At 37.1% G+C, this 22,254-nt stretch overlaps 2 protein-coding genes across 5 annotated transcripts in view; both read left to right on the top strand.

Moving 5' to 3' along the window:
- The window catches only part of PIK3C2A (phosphatidylinositol-4-phosphate 3-kinase catalytic subunit type 2 alpha), a 168,262-nt gene extending 156,544 nt beyond the window's left edge, over window positions 1-11,718 (top strand). For 3 of the 4 annotated variants that reach the window (XM_082628636.1, XM_082628635.1, XM_082628634.1), the window contains exons 24-33: window positions 173-342; window positions 1,138-1,294; window positions 1,978-2,087; window positions 3,528-3,735; window positions 4,931-5,055; window positions 5,966-6,083; window positions 6,179-6,251; window positions 6,586-6,695; window positions 6,783-6,908; window positions 8,581-11,718. In XM_082628636.1, the coding sequence (XP_082484762.1) occupies window positions 173-342; window positions 1,138-1,294; window positions 1,978-2,087; window positions 3,528-3,735; window positions 4,931-5,055; window positions 5,966-6,083; window positions 6,179-6,251; window positions 6,586-6,695; window positions 6,783-6,908; window positions 8,581-8,763 (1,380 nt within the window). In that variant the 3' untranslated portion in view covers window positions 8,764-11,718. The remainder of the gene's footprint in view (window positions 1-172; window positions 343-1,137; window positions 1,295-1,977; window positions 2,088-3,527; window positions 3,736-4,930; window positions 5,056-5,965; window positions 6,084-6,178; window positions 6,252-6,585; window positions 6,696-6,782; window positions 6,909-8,580) is intronic. The other variant, XM_082628637.1, reaches the window with a different exon arrangement.
- Window positions 11,719-18,146: 6,428 nt separating this feature from the next.
- RPS13 (ribosomal protein S13) lies at window positions 18,147-21,165 on the top strand. Its single transcript, XM_082628361.1, has 6 exons — window positions 18,147-18,249; window positions 18,392-18,440; window positions 18,843-18,921; window positions 19,861-20,030; window positions 20,355-20,455; window positions 21,086-21,165. The coding sequence occupies exons 1-6, from the start codon at window positions 18,227-18,229 to the stop codon at window positions 21,117-21,119; spliced, it is 456 nt and encodes a 151-aa protein (XP_082484487.1). The 5' UTR covers window positions 18,147-18,226; the 3' UTR covers window positions 21,120-21,165.
- Window positions 21,166-22,254: the final 1,089 nt, after the last annotated feature.

Genomic DNA, 22,254 nt, shown 5'->3' with positions numbered 1-22,254 from the left:
GGGTGTTTGCTTTTGAAAAACTGGCTTCTGCTACCATAACCCAGTTTACAAGCTATTGAGAAAGTGGATTATAATAGTGTTTTCAACGAGTGATAAATTACTTTAATCTTTGTTACCCTGCCTCCTTTAAAAATAATCTTTTTCCTAAGATAATTTTGTATCTTTATTATAGGCTTCTGAGAATTTTATCTATTCTTGTGCTGGATGCTGTGTAGCCACCTATGTTTTAGGTATCTGTGATCGACACAATGACAATATAATGCTTCGAAGCACAGGACACATGTTTCACATTGACTTTGGAAAGTTCTTGGGCCACGCACAGATGTTTGGTAGCTTCAAAAGGTACTAATATTGTTATTATTGCTAAAGAAAATAGAGGCACTTCCTATTTCACAAGTTAATGTCCCCAACTATTACATATAAAATAAGCTACAAGGATATACTTGTACACATATAAAATAAGCTACAAGCATATACAACACAGGGAATATAGCCAGTTTTATAACTATAAATGGAGTATAATCTTTAAAAATTGTGAATCACTATATTATACGTGTAACATATAATATTGTGTATCAACAATTTTAAAAAGTCGACTTCAAAAAAAACCAAGTTAATGCCCCAAACTTTGCTTTTTTTCTTGCTGTCCTTTGCCTTGTAGCTCCCTTTGAGCGTAACTAGGGATGAAAAAGGCTCTAAAAGATGACTTTACCATGTAGCAGAAAGAATGAGTATGTGTGTGTAACCTTTGAAATGAGTTGAGGTGTATTTTATTTTATCTAGTTAGTGGTACCTATTAGAAATGTTCCCATTTATATAATGGCAACGAGTACAAATTTTTTCTCTATATTTGTTTGTAACTAATATTTGATCTCTGTTTGGCTGTGGGTGGATTGATAAATATCACCTTGGAAATATATATAAATTCTACCTAAATAATGAGATTATATGATGGCTTTCCTGGGGAAATGTGAGTTTTTAAGAATTATGCAAATTCAGAACTGCCTGACACTAAGTTACCCACTTAGAAACTGCTATGGCTCAGATAGCTTTAGTTCAATAGCCATGTAATAGCAATAGCACTTATTTGAATATCTTCTGTAAATAATATTTTGTTTGTACTTTCTTTTTAAATAGGGATCGGGCTCCTTTTGTGCTGACCTCTGATATGGCGTATGTCATTAATGGGGGTGAAAAGCCCACCATTCGTTTCCAGTTGTTTGTGGACCTGTGCTGTCAAGCCTACAACTTGATAAGAAAGCAAACAAACCTCTTTCTTAACCTTCTTTCACTGGTAACTCTGTTCTTTACAAGCATTTAATTAATTTTATATTAATGCTTCTGTGTTTCAGTATCTAAAAACATTTTGTGATTTTTGGAATATAACTTATTGTAGTTTCAAGTGTCATATTATTACCAAAATATTTTAAAATTGCTGCCATGTGAAATATGCCAGACACCATTTATATAAAATAAAAAAATAAGTCACTAGATAGAGTGGGTACCCTGGGGGTGAGCAGTAATAGTAACTGGAAGGGACCCTGAGAGTATCATCTGGGATGCTGGTAAATGTTTTATCTCTTAATCTGGATGTGTTCAAATTTTGGACATTCATTAAGCTGTGCTTTTAAGATTTCCTTGCTTTTCTGGTTGTATATTAAGTAAAAACAAACCAAAAAAAACCCTATGATTATTGTGACTGAAGTTGATGTAGAAACAGAGGACTACACAAAAGACCTGGATTTCACAGCGTTTATTCCATAAATTGGCTATGACTTGCAACAATTGATCTCCTTGGCCAAGATTTTTCTTATTTATGAGAGAATCACTTAGTCCCTAAAACACTAACAAACTCTTTAAAACTGTGATTGTTTTGGTTTGTTTGCTTTATTTCTGATTACTTGGCCAGCTTTTAGGGAGGGGTGAGGAACAGACTTTAAAAAAATTTAACTCACAAACCTTTTATCCTTTCTAAAGATGATTCCTTCAGGGTTACCAGAACTTACAAGTATTCAAGATTTGAAATATGTTAGAGATGCACTTCAACCCCAAACTACAGATGCAGAAGCTACAATTTTCTTCACTAGGTAAGGTATATTTAAGTATATTAGAGAAGGCACACACTGTTTAACCTTGATTTGTTTTCCTTAGTTTAAACAAATGCTATATATCAAAATTCTGATTTATAGGAAAAAATTGTGATTCACAGTACTAGCAAATAGGTTTATCAAAAGTTTATTTACTGAATAAATGTGAAGCATCGGCAATAGCACTTTAAAAAATACATTTATTTCAGGAATTCCCTGGAAGTCCAGTGGTTAGGACTCGGCGCTTTCACTGCCATGGCCTGGGTTCAATCCCTGGTTGGGGAACTAAGATCCAGCAAGCCGTGTGGCACGGCCAAAAAAAAAAAAATTTACTTCTCTCAAAATATGATCTCAAGTTTTATTTAGTATATGATTTCAATTCTAAACATCCCATTTATGAATCATTTCTGCAAAACTATTTTCTACAGTATCACATACAAGGTTTTTTTCTAAAATGATCTCTCTACTAATGTGTTTTTCAGGATTCTGTCATAACAATTTTCATGGATACCATAAGTGTTTAAAACAGTGAACTCTGGATCACTGCTGTAGTAAATTGTTATATGATGTAGTACTTGAAACACATGTACCAATGAGTGGCGTTTGAACTTGTGATTATTACTTTAGAAGCAGATCTTCCTGGCAAATATGTTCTAAAGGTCTGGTGACCAGGTTGGTCACAGACTAGTGGTACCTCCTCATTAAACGCCACAGCAGGGAGGAGCACATGAGCTCATATTCTTTTCTTTCCTTTTTTTCTTGCCTTCTTCCTCTCAGTGGAGAAGAGGTAGAAAACACTGGACTGGACTTCCCTAGTCTCAAGAGTCTGGGCTGAATTGAATTGAAGGAAGCTGAGTTTTATATAGCCTTCCAAACTAATCCTGATAATTTAGGTATTGATGGGTTTTGTTTTTGTTTTTCGAGATTTGTTGGCTCCCCTGGGCAAAACTATAAAGCAGGCATGTAAGTATTAGTCGGCTTGACCTGCCATAACAATACACCATAAACAAGGTGACTTAAACAAAGGAAATTAGTCTTCTCATTGTTCTGGAGGCTGGGAAGTCCAAGATCAAGGTGCCAGCCTATTTGCTTCCTGGTGAGGGTTCAAGCTTGAAGATGAAGGAGGGAGGAGAAGAAAAAGGAGGAAGAAGGTCATTCTTATAAGGACACTAACTCCATAAAGGCCCTGTGGGGTTGGGGCTTTAACATTTGAATTTTGAGGGACACAAACATTCAGTCCCATAGCAAGGCAAAAAGCTTTATGTGAGGTTCCCTGACCTTTACTTTTTGACTCTCTTTTTGATTCTCACTCCTTGACAGAGTGAGAATCTACTCAATATTTTTAAATGAATAAAAGTGTTTTTCATCTTTTATTGTTAAAATAATTGAGAATGTTTTCTATGAACTTTAATGTTAACACATTGTCTGATTATCTCGTAGGCTGATTGAATCAAGTTTGGGAAGCATTGCCACAAAGTTTAACTTCTTCATTCACAACCTTGCTCAGTTGCGTTTTTCTGGTCTTCCTTCCAATGATGAGCCCATCCTTTCATTTTCACCCAAAACATACTCCTTTAGACAAGATGGTCGAATCAAAGAAGTCTCTGTTTTCACTTACCATAAGAAGTACAACCCAGATAAACATTACGTAAGTTTGGTTCTGTATCTGTAGACACTCATGCGTGCATTATTTTTGTCCTTTCCTACTTCCTTCACTGACTCTGCTAAAATTCAAGCATTTGTTCTTTTCATACTTCTTTCTTCCATGGATGGTCCAAAAATTAATAAGTATACTTGGAGCATCCCTAATTGTTTTTTGGTGTTTATTTCATGGTAAATTTGCTCCAGAAGCATGAAGGACAAATGATACTCTTCTTTTCAGAGAGAAGACTGAAAGGGTGGTGCTATTTTGCTTTTCTCCTTCCTTATCTTCAATTTGTTTTTAATTTCAAAGGTAAACCTTGCTCAGTGTAACAAACTCAACCAATATAGAAGCATGTAAAGTAAAAATCTAAGTTCTCATTCCACTCTTCAGGGGTGATTATAAAACATGCACATAAAGTTGGGTTTTTTGAACAAAAATAGGATCTTTAGTGTGCTTCCCCCCCCCAATAGTATAGCATTATCATCTTTTTTGCTGTTATTTTTGTGCTAATATTTTTGTTGTATAACTTTACAGCACCGTCAGCCTTTAAATTTTTGACAAATTGCTAGATTTTAAAAGTGACTTCACTATTTTGATTACCTATTCTTAGTAAATTTTTATGTTTACTGAGTATTTTAGGATACCATTTAACTGAATAGTCCATTCTTTACCCCCAATGATTTATAATGCCACCTTTAAATATAGTAAGTTTATATCCCTGAATTTATTTCTGGTCTTCTGCAGATATATCTGACTCTCTGTGCACCAGCATTTTACTCTTTAAAGTACTTTATAATATATTGATAGTTTAAATATCCAGTAAGACAGGTTTTCCCCCATCTCCCAGTCGCCCTAAGTTTTGCCTTCTCATTTGCTCTCATAAATGAATTAACTTGCTAATATTTTCACTGAAAATGCACTACACTTATAAATTTGGAAGGACATTTATATTTAACCCTAGAAATAGAATGACTTTCACATTCCAGTTCTTATTTATTTAGACAATAGTTAAGCTTACTCTTAGAATGTAGTTAGATATGCTATAAATACCTTGACTTTATATTTGCTGTTTCCTATTGGTGACATATATATTGCAAAGTGAAAAGCACTTGGTACATATAATGGTCAAGCTGAAAATTTTCTATCAAGAAAGGTTATATTATAAATCTAATGTGTTAGGGGTGTGATTTCTTTTCAGATTTACGTAGTCCGAATTTTGAGGGAAGGACAGCTTGAGCCATCATTTGTGTTCCGGACATTTGACGAGTTTCAGGAACTTCACAATAAGCTCAGTATTATTTTTCCACTTTGGAAGTTACCAGGGTATGTTCTCATCCTTGTACATTAATCTTGTTTTATAGGAAACAATTTCTTTATTATCACGTATAGGTCAAAAGCTTTGTGTTAAGTTAGTGTAAGATACTGTACTATGGACCGTGTGTAGCTAATTTTCCTTTGTATCACAAGAGCCTGACACAGTACTAGACATAAACAAGGAACTAAGTTTTTCTTGAATGATTATGATCTTAAACTTAAAATATGGGATTTTCTAGCTTTCTAAATCACTGCAGGAATAATCTGTTACAGCCATATTGAGCTCCTCTGAAAAACAATAAACTGAGGCACTGATCACTAATCAAAATGTTAGTGTTTAGGTCTGTATTTGATACCCTTTGGAAACCTTCAATTTTTAAGGTAGCTAATGACCAGTAGATGTCCTGTGTTGAATTGCTCCCATTCTTCTCAAGACTAGATTTTGAAAATAAGGAGGCAGCAAAGTGGGTATCAGAGTTTATTTCCATGTGCAGTCTCATTTTTCCACTGCCACCAAAATAAGCATTGTTAAGATGAACTTGATTTGAACCCTATGGCATTTGTGGATCTTACTGGTATCAATAATAGCTACGGCTGATTGAATAATGATTATTTTGGAGGATAAGATCTGCAAATTTGTGAATGATTAATCTTGAGTAGAAATAAGTAGGAAATAAGTAATAAATATGCATATTAGCAAAGCAATGTACGTTTTGTACCAAGATCATAAAAGGATAATATATACTTGAACTGTTTCATCTCTAGTACTTGGAAAAGAAATCCAAAAATTACTTTATAGTGAATTAAGACTTCACTTTGTATTTAAGTGTATAAAAGAATATTTCTAAGTATTATACTTGATTCTATAAATACTCCCAGATGAAATAATTTAAATTCCACTCCTTTTTTTCTTTTGTAGCTTTCCTAATAGGATGGTTCTAGGGAGAACACACATAAAAGATGTAGCAGCCAAAAGAAAAATTGAGTTAAACAGTTATTTACAGAGTTTGATGAGTGCTTCAACGGATGTAGCAGAGGTGACTATCCTAACTGAAAAATAATAACGTATTTTTTTCTGTGCTGCATAGTATTTAAATTAATGAGTCTTTTTTTTTTTCCTCTTCCACCTTAGTGTGATCTTGTTTGTACCTTTTTCCACCCTTTACTTCGTGATGAGAAAGCTGAAGGAGTAGCTAGGTCTGCCGGTGAGAATATTTTTCTCTTTATTGATAATTCATGACTCCCTATGACCTGCAAGTCTGTAACTTCTTGATGGATGTGGTAGAGTGACAGTGGGGTTACTGTCTGTAAACAGTGCGAATGAGAGGAGGGTATTCTTTCTAAGCCAGTTGATTTCTGGATAAACATAATTTTCCTAATGGAGTGTGATTACTAAAGAAGTGTGTATCAATGGTCTACCAGGTTCTTACCTTTTTTCCTCCAACATGTGATGGTCCTGTAATTAGAGCAAAAACTTTTGTTGCAGCTTGAACCACTGCAAGCAACATAAAATAAAGATGAACATATTTATATTTTCAGATGCAGGTTCCTTCAGTCCTACTCCAGGCCAAATAGGAGGAGCAGTGAAATTATCCGTCTCTTACCGAAATGGCACTCTTTTCATCATGGTGATGCACATCAAAGATCTTGTGAGTGATTACAAATAATGATGATTGTAGAGGAAACCTATACCTTGGTAGGAAACATTACTGTTAAGGGAATGCTTTTCTTTATAGGTTACTGAAGATGGGGCTGACCCAAATCCATATGTCAAGACATACCTACTTCCAGATACCCACAAAACATCCAAACGTAAAACCAAAATTTCACGAAAAACTAGGAATCCAACATTCAATGAAATGGTAAGTTAAAACCATTTCTAAAAATGTCCTAGATTTGTTGTTTTAAGATTTTTAATTTTAAACACTTTAAATTAAAACTTTTTAGCTATCAGTAGCTGAACTATTTATTGTACTAGTAAGGCAAACCACTAGCAGTCCAATGGTATTTAACAAAATGATGCAGAATTGAACCTTTGGTCGTAGATCCTTAGGCTTTAAAAAGATCTTAGGGGCCATTATTCAACTACCCTTCTAGTGCTGAAACCCTTTCAAAAAGTGGATGTCTAATCTGTGCTGAAATACTTCCAGGCCATCCAGTTTGTTTTGGGCAGCTCCAACTCTTAGATCATTTTCTTTACTGAGCTGAGATCTTCACTCCCTCTAGTTTGCACCTGTATGTCTCAGTTGTACCTCTTGGAACCACACAGAAATGCTCTGTTCTTCCTTCTACGTGGCAGCCCTTGAGATAACTGAAGTTCAAATGCCCTTCCTCTTTATTCTGTTGAAACATCTTGAGGACCTTTACCTTGGTTTGATAGGAGGTAGTTTCAAAATCATCCTCCTTCTAATTTGTCTTAGTCTGTCAACAACCCTCGTAAAATAGAGTGATCTGAACTGAAAGCAGTAGGCAAAACATCAGCTAAACAGTGGGGAGCAGAACTGGGACTTTGCTGAGCCACTCATGGTCAACTTATAAATTTACTAATCTATTAAAATGCGCTACCCTTAGTCAAATACTAGTTTGGGATAATAACCACATTATTTGTGTACATTAACATTATATCCGCACAAAAATGTCTGGATAGAGATTTGGAAGCAAATAATTCTGAAGTTTCATCAAGGTTATAAATTTATTAAAACTACAGAATACCCTTTCAGCCCTTTTTCAAAGCATATAAAATGTTTGGAGAAGACCAATTGGTATTATTCTCAAAAAGTAGTATAGGTTTTTCTTCTAGTTAGTGTTATACTTTCAAGAAACTGAAATGTGGTCATTTTTTTAGTTCTTTTAGTCAAACAGTAAGAACTAGATTAAGGAGATGTTGCTCAGAAGTTATGGTGAGGCTTTCTTGAAAAGAAAAAAATGGTGTTGCATGCAGAGTTTGAAAGAGAACAACCTTACAACACTCCAGATTTGCTACAAAGTACATTTGTAATTGGTGATTTTGCACTGAATTATGGATAATCAGAAATTATCACTTCATGGTATATAAAATCCAACAGAATAAAGACAACAAAAGGAAATTTTAATCCCTCACTTTTTGTAAAATAGTTACAATTACACTATCCCAACTTGCTTCCTTCTACTCTCTTTTACTTCCATTCTCTTCCTTCCATTTCTCTTTTAAAGATGATCTATTAAATTATCTTAAGGCAGGCTGCCATGTAATTTCCCTTCCCCATACCTCCATTTCAGAAAAACCATGTTTTTAGTTTTTAGCTAATAATAATTTTCTGCTTTGTGCATTCCTGTCAGACACTCAGAGGAATGATAATACAATCCAAGACTCCTGAAATACAAAATGTGCATCTAAAGTATGAGACATATTCTACCAGATATGTCATAATCAATGTCATTAGTTGTAGTCACTCTTTGACTAATAATCTCACTTATGTTTTTACGTAAAATAATCCTAGAAACCGGACAAATAAATAATTTGTAATCTGCTGTTTCTTTTTGCCTTTGCTATAGCTTGTGTACAATGGATATAGCAAAGAAACCCTAAGACAGAGAGAACTTCAGCTAAGTGTACTCAGTGCAGAATCTCTGCGGGAGAATTTTTTCTTGGGTGGAATAACCCTGCCTTTGAAAGATTTCAACTTGAGCAAAGAGACAGTTAAGTGGTATCAGCTGACTGCAGCAACCTATTTGTAAGCTAGTGAATTTCTGAGCTTTGGAAGCAAGAATAGTTATAAACATGTGCAGACACACATGAACTTTGTATAATATTTTTATACTGGACAGAAATTATAAAGTAAATGTACTTGCTGCATTTCAACACATCTGTTGGACCAACAGTTACTTAACTTTTATGAATTTGTTGACTCCATTGCTGTTTTAAAGTCATTGTATAGAATGCTGTAAATCCTAAACTTAATATATAATAAGTCCTGAAAAAGACTTTGAGCTGGTGAAGGAGTTAATCCTTTCTTGAGTAATTCAGAGTAATAGCTTTAGTGTGGTCTGATAGTATTGTCAGTTCAACCATCTATTTTGCATTGTTTCTTACACAGACATAGCATGTTTGTTTTCCTGTTTTGCACCTTTTACAGCCTTTACCACTGTGTATGTTCACAAACACCAAAGGAGAGGAAAGGTGCAGGATGTTACCATAAAATGCAGCTGCTATTCACAGGGCTGAAAAGCAAAGCACAAATAATAAATAGTTATGTTAAGAACTACTAAGTAGTTTATAGAAGTAGGGGAAAATAACATTGCTTTTTATTATTCATGTCTTTAAAACCTTTTTCAGAATAAGTGCCAATCACTGAAGTTGTAAATAATGGTGCCTTAACTTCATATGCTTCTCTGGCACTTCATTCTGAGTTTTTTCCTGACTTAATAGTAAGTAGTTTTCACTCCCTTTTTACTAAAGACAAGAAATTATGTAAATTTACTAATGCTTTTCCCACAGATCATTTTCTGTACTTCAGATGTGTGACTTATTAGTTATTTAAACATCAGCCATTTGTTTTATGTTTTCGTTGCCCAGTAACTGAATGAGATTCATCAACGTAGATGTACACTATATTCCATCATTCCATTATAATTCTACATTTATTCCCAGGAGGGTGAACTGAAGTTTGGTAATTTTACCTCCATATATCTATACTCCACCCCCTCATTAAACGAGAGAAAATATTCCCTCAAGTGTCCATTCCTGTTCGGTAGAATAACTCCATGAGTAGGGCAGACTCTTCACAAGAGGCCCAGGACAAGAACTCTAGGGTCCAGACTAAATTTTAATGTAGACCTTTATGGCACAGTTCGTCTTGTACACTGTCTTACTTACCTTTGTAAACATTTTACATTTGCATGAATTACTTTCCTTAATATAATGAGATTTAGAATCATAAGGGACATGATTGAAATCATTCTATAGTAACCATTAAGAACAGGGTTCACTTTTATTAGTTATTCAACTTCACACATAATTTTGTGTTTAGTTTGGATAAATAGGTATATATAATATTAATTCTCATGGCTAGAATAGGAATTCACTTTTAAGTGGTAAGAGACTGTAGCAATCAAGTTGCTGTGGGATAACTGACAAAACATTCAATGAAAAATACCAAGAAAGGAAGGACAATCTTCGATTCAGTTGCCCAGAACAGAATTTTTATAAACTGTGCAAATGTTTAATGTAAATGGTGATACCTGCAGAGCAGACAAAGAAGAGTTGAGAATGTATCAGTGGGACAGGTTAAAAAAAAAACTTGAAATTTTTGGTGCCTAACACTAATGGTCCACTTGTAGGAAACCCCATATGATATATGAATGTCTTTTTTTTATATTAAAATGTGTTGTCTATTTAATAAGTTAATTAAAAGGCAGATCAAAACACCGCTGTTTATTTGCTTTTTCCACATACAGTTAACATTTCCTTAAAGTGTGTAAGTAGCTTTGCAAATGTGAAGAAGTACTAGACATTTTCACTTGTTTTTAAGACCTAATTCCATTCCATGAATTGTCACTTAGCCACTGTTAAAAAAAAAAAAAAAAGAAAGAAAAGAAAAGAAAAAAAAGTACTGTCTTGGTAAAAGGTCACTGTTACCTGGACTCAGTGTATACTGCCTGTTTGCAATCTGTTATAGCAGTGTCTTTTATACAAATAGTAGAGCTAGAAAATGTGATGTCACTTTTCAATTACAAGAAATATGGATTTTTAATCCAAAAATATATATTATACACTCTGTATAGTTAACCAGAGTTCAAAACAAGTGGTAATCTTTCTCTTAATTTAACTCATTATGTGCCTTCTTTGGTCATTAAAAAAACACACATACGTTAAGTATATTTTAAATATAAGTTATTTCTTTGTGAACGCTAATCTTCAGCCCTTACCAAAAACAAACAAAAAATGACAGAGGCGCCTCTTGCACTACTTACTATCAATAAAATTTTGAATGTTTTTTTAAACATTTTTTTAAAGCTTGCATTAAAGTAAATCTGAAACAAAAGTTTAAACAAACTAGCCAAGACACTAATTTTTATGTATAATCACAGTGTTTTATACCTATCTTTACTGAGTAAAAATAGTTATGCTTAAGTCGTACACCAAAAGAATTTTTTCCCCTTGCAGTGTTTTGGGATTTGAAAATAATGGTTTACTCAAAGAATCTATTATTTTCTCTACTGAGGAACCCAATGTAGAACTTGCACTGATGTTTTTATTACTGCCTTTATAAGAATCTGTAGGTATCTAAATGTTAAGGCATGTATGATCTTTGATAAAGTATTCTTTTATCTTTTCAAATTAATGTTGTGTAAAAGTTTCAATATCTTGCCTTAAATTGGTTGACTGTTCTTTCTAGGATTCATGTGGCATTTAAAAAAGAAAACATTAAATTTGATACTTAGACTTCAGATCAAAAAGGAATCAAGCCCCACTACCATAATCCATGGATTTACTTACATGCTGTTTGACTAGCAATGCAAATATGAATAAATGTGGCAGTTAGTCTCATCTGTAAGAACCAAATACTTTAATTATGTTAAGGTAGTTAATAAAGATGTATAATATTTTTATTAATACCTTGAATATATTCAGTGGATTGAATGTGACTTCATAACTGTACTACAATTGTATTAAAATATTTCTGGAACAAAGGAACTCTGCTATCATTTCTTTTTTTTTAAGATTTTTTTTTTGATGTGGACCATTTTTAAAGTCTTTATGGAATTTGTTACATTATTGCTTCTGTTTTATGTTTGGGTTTTTTGGCCACGAGGCATGTGGGATCTTGGCTCCCTGACCAGGGATCAAACCCACACCCCCTACATTGGAAGGTAAAATCTTAACCACTGGACCACCAGGGAAGTCCCCATGCTATGATTTCTTTCCTCATCCACATATTAACATTTTTGGTTCCAAACTTTGATATGAGCTCACTGTTGCTGTTCTTTGCATCCAACCCAGGAGTTTATTAGATTCAGATAATCCTGAATTTCAGAACTGGCCTGTGATCTGCCCCTAAAAATGTCCAAATAGAGTGTCTGACTTCTAAGTGTGGTTCTTGGAAGGTCTGGATTGCCACTTTGTTAGAGCCCCATCACCATTTCATAGAAGTGAAATGCTTCTGTGAGTATGGTCCCTGGCCTTTGGTAATTTACTTAAATATTAAGTATGTTTATAGCATGGCTATTACTATACTGTCTTCAGAACAGAGAATTTAGATTCTTAATACCATACCTCCATCCTGGAATGATACCAGTGAGGTTGTGGTTCTCTGATCCTAGAGATAACATGTAAAAGGGCCAGAGACCATGAAAGAGCAATAACTTAATTAGAGCCAGTTTCTTTGGTTGATAAACTCAGTTTGTGTCAGAAACAAAACAACTGTATTTTACCCTTACTGTTTTGAAACACTTTATCACGCAAATTTTAGACAAAGTTAGACAACAGTATAATGAACTCCATGAATGAATCCTGTCACACACCTTCAACAGTTATTACCTTAGGGCTAATCTTGTTTGATCTATATTAATGATGATGTGCCTAGGCTAGGTGTAGATATCTTTATTTTTTTTTCTATTTAGGATTCTTAAATCTATGGATCAGTAACTTTCTTCAGTTCTGAATAATTTTTTATGACTTCTTTTCCAATTCACTACTTCTCTCTTCAACTGTTTAACCCATTCATTGAGTTTTTAATTTGGGTTATTGTATTTTTCACTTCTATTTGGGGTTTTTTTCTGTTTATTTGAATCATGATCCAGCAAAGACACAAGACTGCCAGGATCAATGTGGAAAGAATAGTTCTTTTTCAACAAATGGGGCTGAGACAATTAGATAACCACATGCAAAAAAGTGAAGTAGGACTCTTACAACATATACAAAAATTAATTCAAAATGGATCAAAGACCTAAACATAACTAAAATTATAAAACTCTTAGAAGAAAACATAGGTGTACATCTTTGTAACCTAGAATTAGACAGGGTTTCTTTTCTTATGTCACAAAAAGCAGAAGCAACAACAGAAAAATAGATTGGTTTTCATCAAAATTAAAAACTTCTGTGCATCAAGGACACTATTAATAAAGTAAAAAGACAACTCACAGAATGGAAGAGAATATTCACATATACCTGATAAGGACCTGGTATCTGGAATACATAAAGCACTCTTAAAATTCAAGAGAAAGCAAACTCAAATTTTAAATGGGCAAAGGACTTTTGAACAGACGTTATTCCAGAATGGCCGACAATCACATGAAAAGATGCTCAATATCTCAGTCATTAGGGAAATACAAAACTACATTGAGATACCAATTCACACCCACTAGGATAGCTAGAATTTAAAAAGTTAAGTGTGAGGATATGGAGAAATTGGTGCCCTCATACACTGCTGGTAGGAATATAAAATGGTGCCAGCTGTTGTGGAAAACACTGGCAGTTCTCAAAAAGTTAAACATAGCTTCCCTGGTGGTGCAGTGGTTAAGAATCCGCCTGCCCATGCAGGGGACATGGGTTCGACCCCTGGTCCGGGAAGATCCCACATGCCGCAGAGCAACTAAGCCCGTGAGCCACAACTACTGGAGCCTACGTGCCACAATTACTGAAGCCTGTGCGTGTAGAGCCCGTGCTCTGCCACAAGAGAAGTCACTGCAATGAGAAGCCCACGCACTGCAAGGAAGAGTAGCCCCCACTCGCCGCAACTAGAGAAAGCCCGCGCGCAGCAACGAAGACCCAACGCAGCCAAAAATAACATACCTACATACATACATACAAACATAGTTACCCCTATGACCCAGCAATTCATATGGTATGTAATCTCCAAGAGAACTGAAAACAGGTACTCAAATACTTGTGCACAAATGTCCATAGCAGCATTATTCATAGTGGTCAAATAGTAGAAACAAGCCAAATATCCATCAGCTGATGAACGGATAAAACAAAATGTGGTATATCCCTACGATGAAATATTATTCAGCCATTAAAAGATATGCAGCATTGATACATACTACAACATGGATGAACCTTAAAAACATGCTAATGGAAGAAACAACATATAAAAAGCCAAATATTGTATGATTTAATTTATATGAAAAGTCCAGAATAGGCAAATCCAAGGAGACAGAAAGCAGATTAGTGGTTGCCAGGGACTGTGGGGGATGGGATACTGAAGAGTGATTGCTTAAAGAACAGAAAGCTTTTTTTTAGATTTATTTTTTATTGAAGTATAGTTGAATTACAATGTTAATTATTGTACAGCAAAGTGACTCAGTTATACATACACATATATATATACATTCTTTTTCATATTCTTTTCCATTATAGTTTATCACAGGATATTGACTATAGTTCCCTGTGCTATACAGTAGGACTTTGTTGTTTATCCATTTTATATATACCAGTTTGCATCTGTTAATCCCAAACTCCCACTCCTATCCTCCCCCTTGGCAGCCACCAGTCTATTCTCTGTGTCCCTGATTCTGTTTCATAGATAGGTTAATTTGTGTCATATTTTAGATTCCACATATAAGTGATATCATATGGTATTTGTCTAGAATAGAAAGCTTTTTAAAAAAAATTTATTTTTTTGGCTGCGTTGGGTCTTCGTTGCTGCGCGCGGGCTCTCCTCTGGTTGCAGCAAGCCGGGTCTACTCTTCGTTGGGGTGTGCGGGCTTCTCATTGTGGTGGCTTCTCTTGTTGCAGAGCACAGGCTGTAGGTGCGCAGGCTTCAGTAGCTGTAGCACGCAGGCTCTAGAGTGCAGGCTCAGTAGTTGTGGCGCACAGGCTTAGTTGCTCTGCGGCATGTGGGATCTTCCCGGACCAGGGCTCGAACTCGCGTCCCCTGCATTGGCAGGCGGATTCTTAACCACTGTGCCACCAGGGAAGCCCAGAAAGCTTTTTAATGAAAATTCCTGGAATTAGTGGTGATGGTTGCACAACACTGTAAATGTGCTAAAAGGTACTGGATTATACACTTTAAAATGGTTACTATAGTGGATTTTATGGTGTGTGAATTTTACCTCAATAAAATGTTTAGAAGCTCATACAATCAATTTTTAGAAACCATTTGATCATGGAACCTCTGCCTTTAATAAACGTGTTAACACTGACTATTTTTTTAGATAGTGAAATTATAATTTCCCCTTTTTTGTCTTTGAAAAATCAGAAGGTTTTAATTAACAAAAAGTTCTCCAAAAAGCATGCCACATTTAAAGGCAATAGAAGGTAAATATCATTTAATTAAAATTTATACACATCATATTTTATCTTTATTATTACTGAATATGCAAACATGGCCAGATAAAGAATTGAAAACTAGTGGAGGGCTTAAACATGACTAAAACAAAAACCCCTGAAATAATAGTTATAATTCCTATACCATGAATAAATATTTGAGTCAACATTCCTATATCCTTATTAGAAAAGTTGTATGGTCTTTTTAACAACTGTTTTTTTTTAATGATTTTTTTTTAAACCAGAGTGGTATTCTCAAAACAATCCAGTCCTAGTATTGGTTGTATCACAGATATCCTTCAAATCATTCTACTACAAGACATAAGTGTGATAAGTTAGCAGGCTGAGGGCAAATCATTCTGGCAGTGCTTGAGTACTCAAAAACCTCATGTATAACTAAGAAAGTGATTTGATCCAAATCACACACAGATGTATGGTAATCCAGGTCTAGATTGCCAAATCTTACTCTTCCCACTGTGCCTCCTGAAATAAAGTTTGTAGTCTACACATCTTCATGAGGAAAAAATTACTTCTTTAGATTCATATTGCCAAATCTTACTCTTCCCACTGTGCCTCCTGAAATAAAGTTTGTAGTCTACACATCTTCATGAGGAAAAAATTACTTCTTTAGATTCATTCTTTCAAAATATTTTTGACTGCATAGTTAGGCACTGTTCTTGGGGCTGGAGGTGAAAGCAATGAACAATCTAAGAGTTCAAATTTATTGGAGGCAGGCAACCAAACAAGCAACTAGAAAGGAAAAATGAAAGCACAAAAACAAACATACAGATCAATGGAACAGAACAGAGAGCCCAGAAATAAACCCACACACCTACAGTCAATTAATCTTCGACAAAGGAGGGAAGAATATACAATGGAGAAGAGTCTCTTCATCAAGTGGTGTTGGGAAAGCTGGACAGCTGCATGTAAATCAGTGAAGTTAGAATACACCCTCACACTGTACACAAAAACTCAAAATGGCTTAAAGACTTACATATCAGACATGACACCATAAAACTCCTAGAAGAGAACATAGGCAAAACATTCTCTGACATAAATCATAGCAGTGTTTTCTTAGGTCAGTCTCCCAAGGCAATAGAAATAAACAAATGGGACCTAATCAAACATAAGCTCTTGCATAGCAAAGGAAACCATAAACCAAATCAAAAGACAACCTATGGGAGAAAATATTTGCAAATGATGCAGCCAACACGGGCTTAATTTCCAAAATATACAAACAGCTCATACAACTCTAACGAAAACAAACAGTCCAATCAAAAAATGGGCAGAAGACCTAAACAGACATTTCTCCAAAGAAGACATGCAGATGGCCAACAGGCACATGAAAAGATGCTCAACACCACTAATTATTAAAGAAATGCATATTAAAACTATTAAGTATCACTTCACATCGGTTAGAATAGCCATCATCAAAAAGTCTACAAATAAAACATGCTGGAGAGGGTGCGGAGAAAAGGGATTCCTCCCACACTGTTGATAGGAATGTAAATTGGTGCAGCCACTATGGAAAACAGGATGGAGGTTCCTTAAAAAATTAAAAATAGAGTTACCATATGATCAGCAATCCCACTCCCGGGTATATATCCGGAAAAGACAAAAGCTCTAATTTGAAAAGATACATGCATCCTAATGTTCATAGTGGCACTATTTACAGTAGCCAAGACATGGAAGCAACCTAAGTGTCCATCAACAGATGAATGGATAAAGATGTTTTTATATCTATATATATATCTATATATGCAATCGAATGTTAGCCATAAAAAAGAATGAAATAATGCCAATTCAGCAACATGGATGGACCCAGAGATTATCATACTAAGTCAGACAGAAAGACAAATATTACATGGTATCACTTTTATGTGGAATCTAAAAAATAGTACAACTGAACTTATTTACAAAACAGAAACACAGACATAGAAAACAAACATGGTTACCAATAGCGAAGGCAGAGGGAAGGAGTATGGGATTTTAAAAATAAATAAATAAAGGAAAATGACAAGAGACTATGTGTTATGAGGATAATCAATAGGCTACTGTGTTGGGAGGGAAAAGAACTACTTTAAAGGGAACGGTTTTCCTCAGGGAGGGCCTAATTGAGATGACACAGAGGCCAGGATCTGACTTCTCTGTAGTCAGTGACCCCTCCCCTGAAAGATTAGCATTAGAAATAAGAAATGTTACTCTTGGCTAGGAGGCAGCCACTACCATTACTTCCAATGTAGCACTTATCACCATGGTATTGTACCTGCGAATTTTTTGTATGTATGTATTTTCCTGGCTCCGCGGCGCAGCTTGTGAGATCTTAGCTCCACGACCAGGTACCAAACCCAGGCCCTTGGCAGTGAGGGGGAGGTGTCCTAACCACTGGACCACCAGGGAATTCCCCCATGTGAATGTTTTAAGGGCAGGGACAGACTTTGAGGTATCCAGTGCCAAGGCAAAGCCTGGCACTGGTGAGTGGATGAACAATTGTGTAGGGCTGAACTTCTGACGCCCAAATTCGCTGGGCGGTGGGGGCGCAGATAACGGCCTTCTTTAAGGGCGGGGACCAAGTCTACCAACCTCTGCAGCCGTATCTGTTCCATTCGCACTCCCAGTCCGGCTTCCGAACCTGAAACACCTCGGCGCAAAAGCACTTCTAACGAGCCCACAGCCCAGGCTGGAGGCGGACTCTTTTTCCCCCTCTCTAGCCTAGCACCGCCTCAAACACCGATGCATGCCGGGATGTGTAGTCCACGTTGAAGTGCTTTTCGGGATATGTAGTCAGGCGGTCGCCGGGAAACACGCCGCGCAGCTCCGCCTCCTGCCGGCGAGGAAGCGAGGACGTGTGAGGTCACTTCCGGCGTGCAGGGCGGCTTCCTACGGCGCTCCAACCCTCTCACTCCTTTTCGCTACCACACCGCCGCCATCATGGGTCGCATGCATGCTCCCGGGTGAGCTTGGGTTTGTGAACGGGTTGCTAGGGCTGAGCCCGGGGATGGGGGGGAAAGAGGGAGTGTGGGCAGCGGGTCGAGGGGGTTAGCTTCTGGGCTGCTATGGCAGCCATCCTAACCTCGAGACTGCTTCTCTCCCCAGGAAGGGCCTGTCCCAGTCGGCTCTACCCTACCGCCGCAGCGTCCCCACCGTAAGTAGCGCGCGGGATCGGGGAGAGGCCGGGAGGGGGTGCCATTCGTTGCTTGGGGGAAGCGGCGCGGGGATGGGGACCACGTGTGCATGAGGAGCGCGGTTTTTTTGTTTGTTTGTTTGCGGTACGCGGGCCTCACTGTTGCGGCCTCTCCCGTTGCGGAGCACAGGCTCCGGACGCGCAGGCTCAGCGGCCATGGCTCAAGGGCCTAGCCGCTCCGCGGCATGTGGAATCCTCCCGGACCGGGGCACGAACCCGTGTCCCCTGCATCGGCAGGCGGACTCCCAACCACTGCGCCACCGGGGAAGCCCAGGAGCGCGGTTTTGAAGCTGGAGGGGACCGCTGTGTTTCGGTTCCATCCCTGGTTTCTCGTCTTAAAGCCGCTTTCTTTACCATTAACAGTGGCTGAAGCTGACGTCTGACGACGTGAAGGAGCAGATCTACAAACTGGCCAAGAAGGGCCTGACTCCCTCGCAAATAGGTGAGTGTTTTTGTTTAATGCAGCCCCTTCCGCTTGCCCTCGTGTAACCTGCTGAAGAAGACTCGGGGGGTAAATGTCTCACACGTGGCTTGAAAATCTTTTGCTCGTTTTCCTTGCTTTACTGTTGATGACCGAGGCCTAGTCTTCATTTGCTGAACTCTCAGGTTCTTACTTGGAAGACGGTAGAGTGAGTAAAATGTGCTCCAAAATTTGATGAGTATTTTCTTTGGGCTAGGCACTCTCCTAGGTGCATGGTTCTAAGCACTTTACATATGCTGACGTTGTGTAATTCTGACAGCCATACTTTCAAATAAATACTAGTTTTCTTTAAGCTGAGGAAACTGAGGCACGTTGCAGCTGTGTAACACACCCCAAATCACACAGGTGTTAATGGAAGAGTTGGGATTGGCTACTCAGAGAGCTCATCACTTTCTCACAGTTAGAGGTGGTTTGAACCTCAGCTGTGTGTGACTTTGTGCAAATGGCTTCATTCAGTGAATGTTTGCCTGCTGTGTGATTCTGGATCCTGAGAATAAAGTAATCATAAAAAGGGCAACTTAGTCTTCTGGAGTTTACAGACTAGTGGAGGTATTGCACACAATAGGAGATACATAATATAATAGACTGTCAAGTAGTCAGATGGTGCTGTTTTGAAGAATCTCCTTGATTCCTTTGGTGGCCTGTAATCCAACAGCTCCCTATGATGATGGTCTTACAGCATTCGCAGTTTCCACCAGAAGGGTTTTCCTTAGTGTTGGGTAAACCTTCCTTAGCTGTCTGAGTGAGCTTTGCACGCAGTCTAACGTTGGTGTCTGATGTATAAAAGTAAGCCTTGTTGTACAGATGGGAAACTTGGAAAATGACTTGATCTCAGAGCCTTGACGTCACATGCTCCAATTTGTATGTTTGGTGTGGGAATTTATATTATTCCCTTTTCAGGTGTAATCCTGAGAGACTCACATGGTGTTGCACAAGTACGTTTTGTGACAGGCAATAAAATCTTGAGAATTCTTAAGTCCAAAGGACTTGCTCCTGATCTTCCTGAGGATCTCTATCATTTAATTAAGAAAGCTGTTGCTGTTCGAAAGCATCTCGAGAGAAACAGAAAGGTAAGAGAAGAGGACTATTTGTACTAATTCATTTCAGTAAAATATAATGCATGTGATTTGAATTATCCAAGGTGGGTTAGGGCACAAACAAGTCACACTGTTTGCTTTGAAATAAGAGTTGCACCGGAAGAGATTTGCAGGGGGAGCTTTGGCTCCCTAAATTCCCTTAAGGACTTAATCTAGCCACATGAACTCTAGCCTGTGGTTCTGTTAAGGGACACTGGGTAACTTCTCATTAAAGTACGTGGTGTCTATACATTCTACTGTTAAAATAATGTTTAGTTTTGAATGGTTTTACTGAATTCTGTCAATTTTTATTTTTAGGATAAAGATGCCAAATTCCGTCTGATTCTGATTGAGAGCCGTATTCACCGGTTGGCTCGATATTACAAGACCAAACGAGTCCTCCCCCCCAATTGGAAATAGTAAGTATTGACCCCTTTTGTTAACAAGAACAGGAGTTGGCCAGATATTAAATAGTAATAATTATAGTAAAAGGCCTGACAGTAAATGTGTTAGACTGTGGCCCTATGGTTAACTACTCTTTCAACTCTGATTATAGCAAGAAACCAGCCATAGACAATACATAAACAGGTGGACATGGCTGTGCTCCATTGAAACTATTTACAAAGACAAAGGGCCATGATTCTGTAGACCACTGATTTAGAACGCAAGCAAGCCCTTTGAAATAGCTTTTAGATTGTGGGTAAAGTTTCAGTTCTTACTTCTGCTCCCGGGTGCTTATGTTGTCTTAATTTTTGCTTAGATTGCTCACTAATAATGACTAATTTCCAGACATTTGGAGTTTCCACCAGAAAGGTTTTTCCTTATGTTGGCCAGTTCTTTGGATGTTTAAGTGATCATCTTCATATTATGCTTGATCATAATGAACTGATTCAGGAACTGAGCTGTTTGGTGCATTTATATATTTGGGGTTTATTTTAGCTGTTAGGAAATAGTTCTCAGTTTTTGGAGATTCTTGGAATGAATATGGAGGACTTTCATTAATCTAGCTCTTCTCTTCCCCGCCCCCTCCTTTTTTTTTTCCTTTTCAGCGAGTCATCCACAGCCTCTGCCCTGGTTGCATAAATTTGTCTGTTGTACTCAAGCAATAAAATCATTGTTTAACTAGAAACATGTTTTGTATTTCTTTCCGTAAAAAAATTCAGTGGTTTATGTGTTTATGTTTTTGACGTGGATGTGTGTGAGCAGAATTAGAACTGGGTGATTCCACAGGGAGAAATAAGATAGCATCTATCCATTACATCCCTTCACTGCTCAAACTAGTTGAGCAGTTTATAACTTCATGGTGATTTCTTTGTACAAAGTGGGTAGGTATTGGAAGAGACTAAGAGGTGGTGACTTACTGTTTTGATGTCATGGCAAAAATGTTTCTAAGTAATTTTGATACATTTGATGTATTTGAGGTAGATCTGTGATGTTATCTACATTGAAATATCAGAAATACACATGAAAGCGTCTGGAGGGGAGGGCATCTTTAGTATGGAGGGACTTTGGAAGCAATATTTGATCCCAATCCTGTGGGTGAGGCTTAAAGATGAAGAAGGGCTTCAGGGAACAGGAAGAACTATGAGATGAGCATAGCTCCCTGAGCCTTGCAACTTTTGGATAGGTTAGGACAAAATTTACTTAGCTGGTGTTGTCAGAATATTCATTTAATTAATTCTTAAAACCTAATGAGGTACATGGGTAACCCTGTTTGAAAGAGGCAAGTCTTTTTTTTTTTCACTTCTTTTTTTTTTTTATTTTTTGCTTTATAACAAATTTAATCAATTATACATATACATATGTTTCCATATCCCATCCCTTTTGCGTCTCCCTCCCATCCTCCCTATCCCACCCCTCCAGGCGGTCACAAAGCACCGAGCTGATCTCCCTGAGCTATGCGGCTGCTTCCCACTAGCTATCTAGCTTACGTTTGGTAGTGTATATATGTCCATGCCGCTCTTTCGCTTTGTCACAGCTTACCCTTCCCCCTCCCCATATCCTCAAGTCCATTCTCTAGTAGGTCTGTGTCTTTATTCCTGTCTTACCCCTATGTTCTTCATGACATTTTTTTTTCTTAAATTCCATATATATGTGTTAGCATACAGTATTTGTCTTTCTCTTTCTGACTTACTTCACTCTGTATGACAGACTCTAGGTCTATCCACCTCATTACAAATAGCTCAATTTCATTTCTTTTTATGGCTGAGTAATATTC

Source organism: Mesoplodon mirus (genome assembly GCF_964341445.2).
Source record: "Mesoplodon mirus genome assembly, chromosome: 7".
In the NCBI taxonomy this organism is placed as follows: Eukaryota; Metazoa; Chordata; class Mammalia; order Artiodactyla; family Ziphiidae; genus Mesoplodon; species Mesoplodon mirus.
Note: the sequence above shows the minus strand (reverse complement) of the source record. Positions and strands in the feature narration are given on the sequence as shown.

Excerpts from the sequence above, each read along its gene's own strand:
- RPS13 (XM_082628361.1), top strand. The coding sequence starts at position 18,227 with ATGGGTCGCATGCATGCTCCCGG. Across the intron at positions 18,250-18,391 it reads GGTCGCATGCATGCTCCCGG|GAAGGGCCTGTCCCAGTCGG; the intron begins GTGAGCTTGGGT and ends TTCTCTCCCCAG. Across the intron at positions 18,922-19,860 it reads CCTGACTCCCTCGCAAATAG|GTGTAATCCTGAGAGACTCA; the intron begins GTGAGTGTTTTT and ends TTCCCTTTTCAG.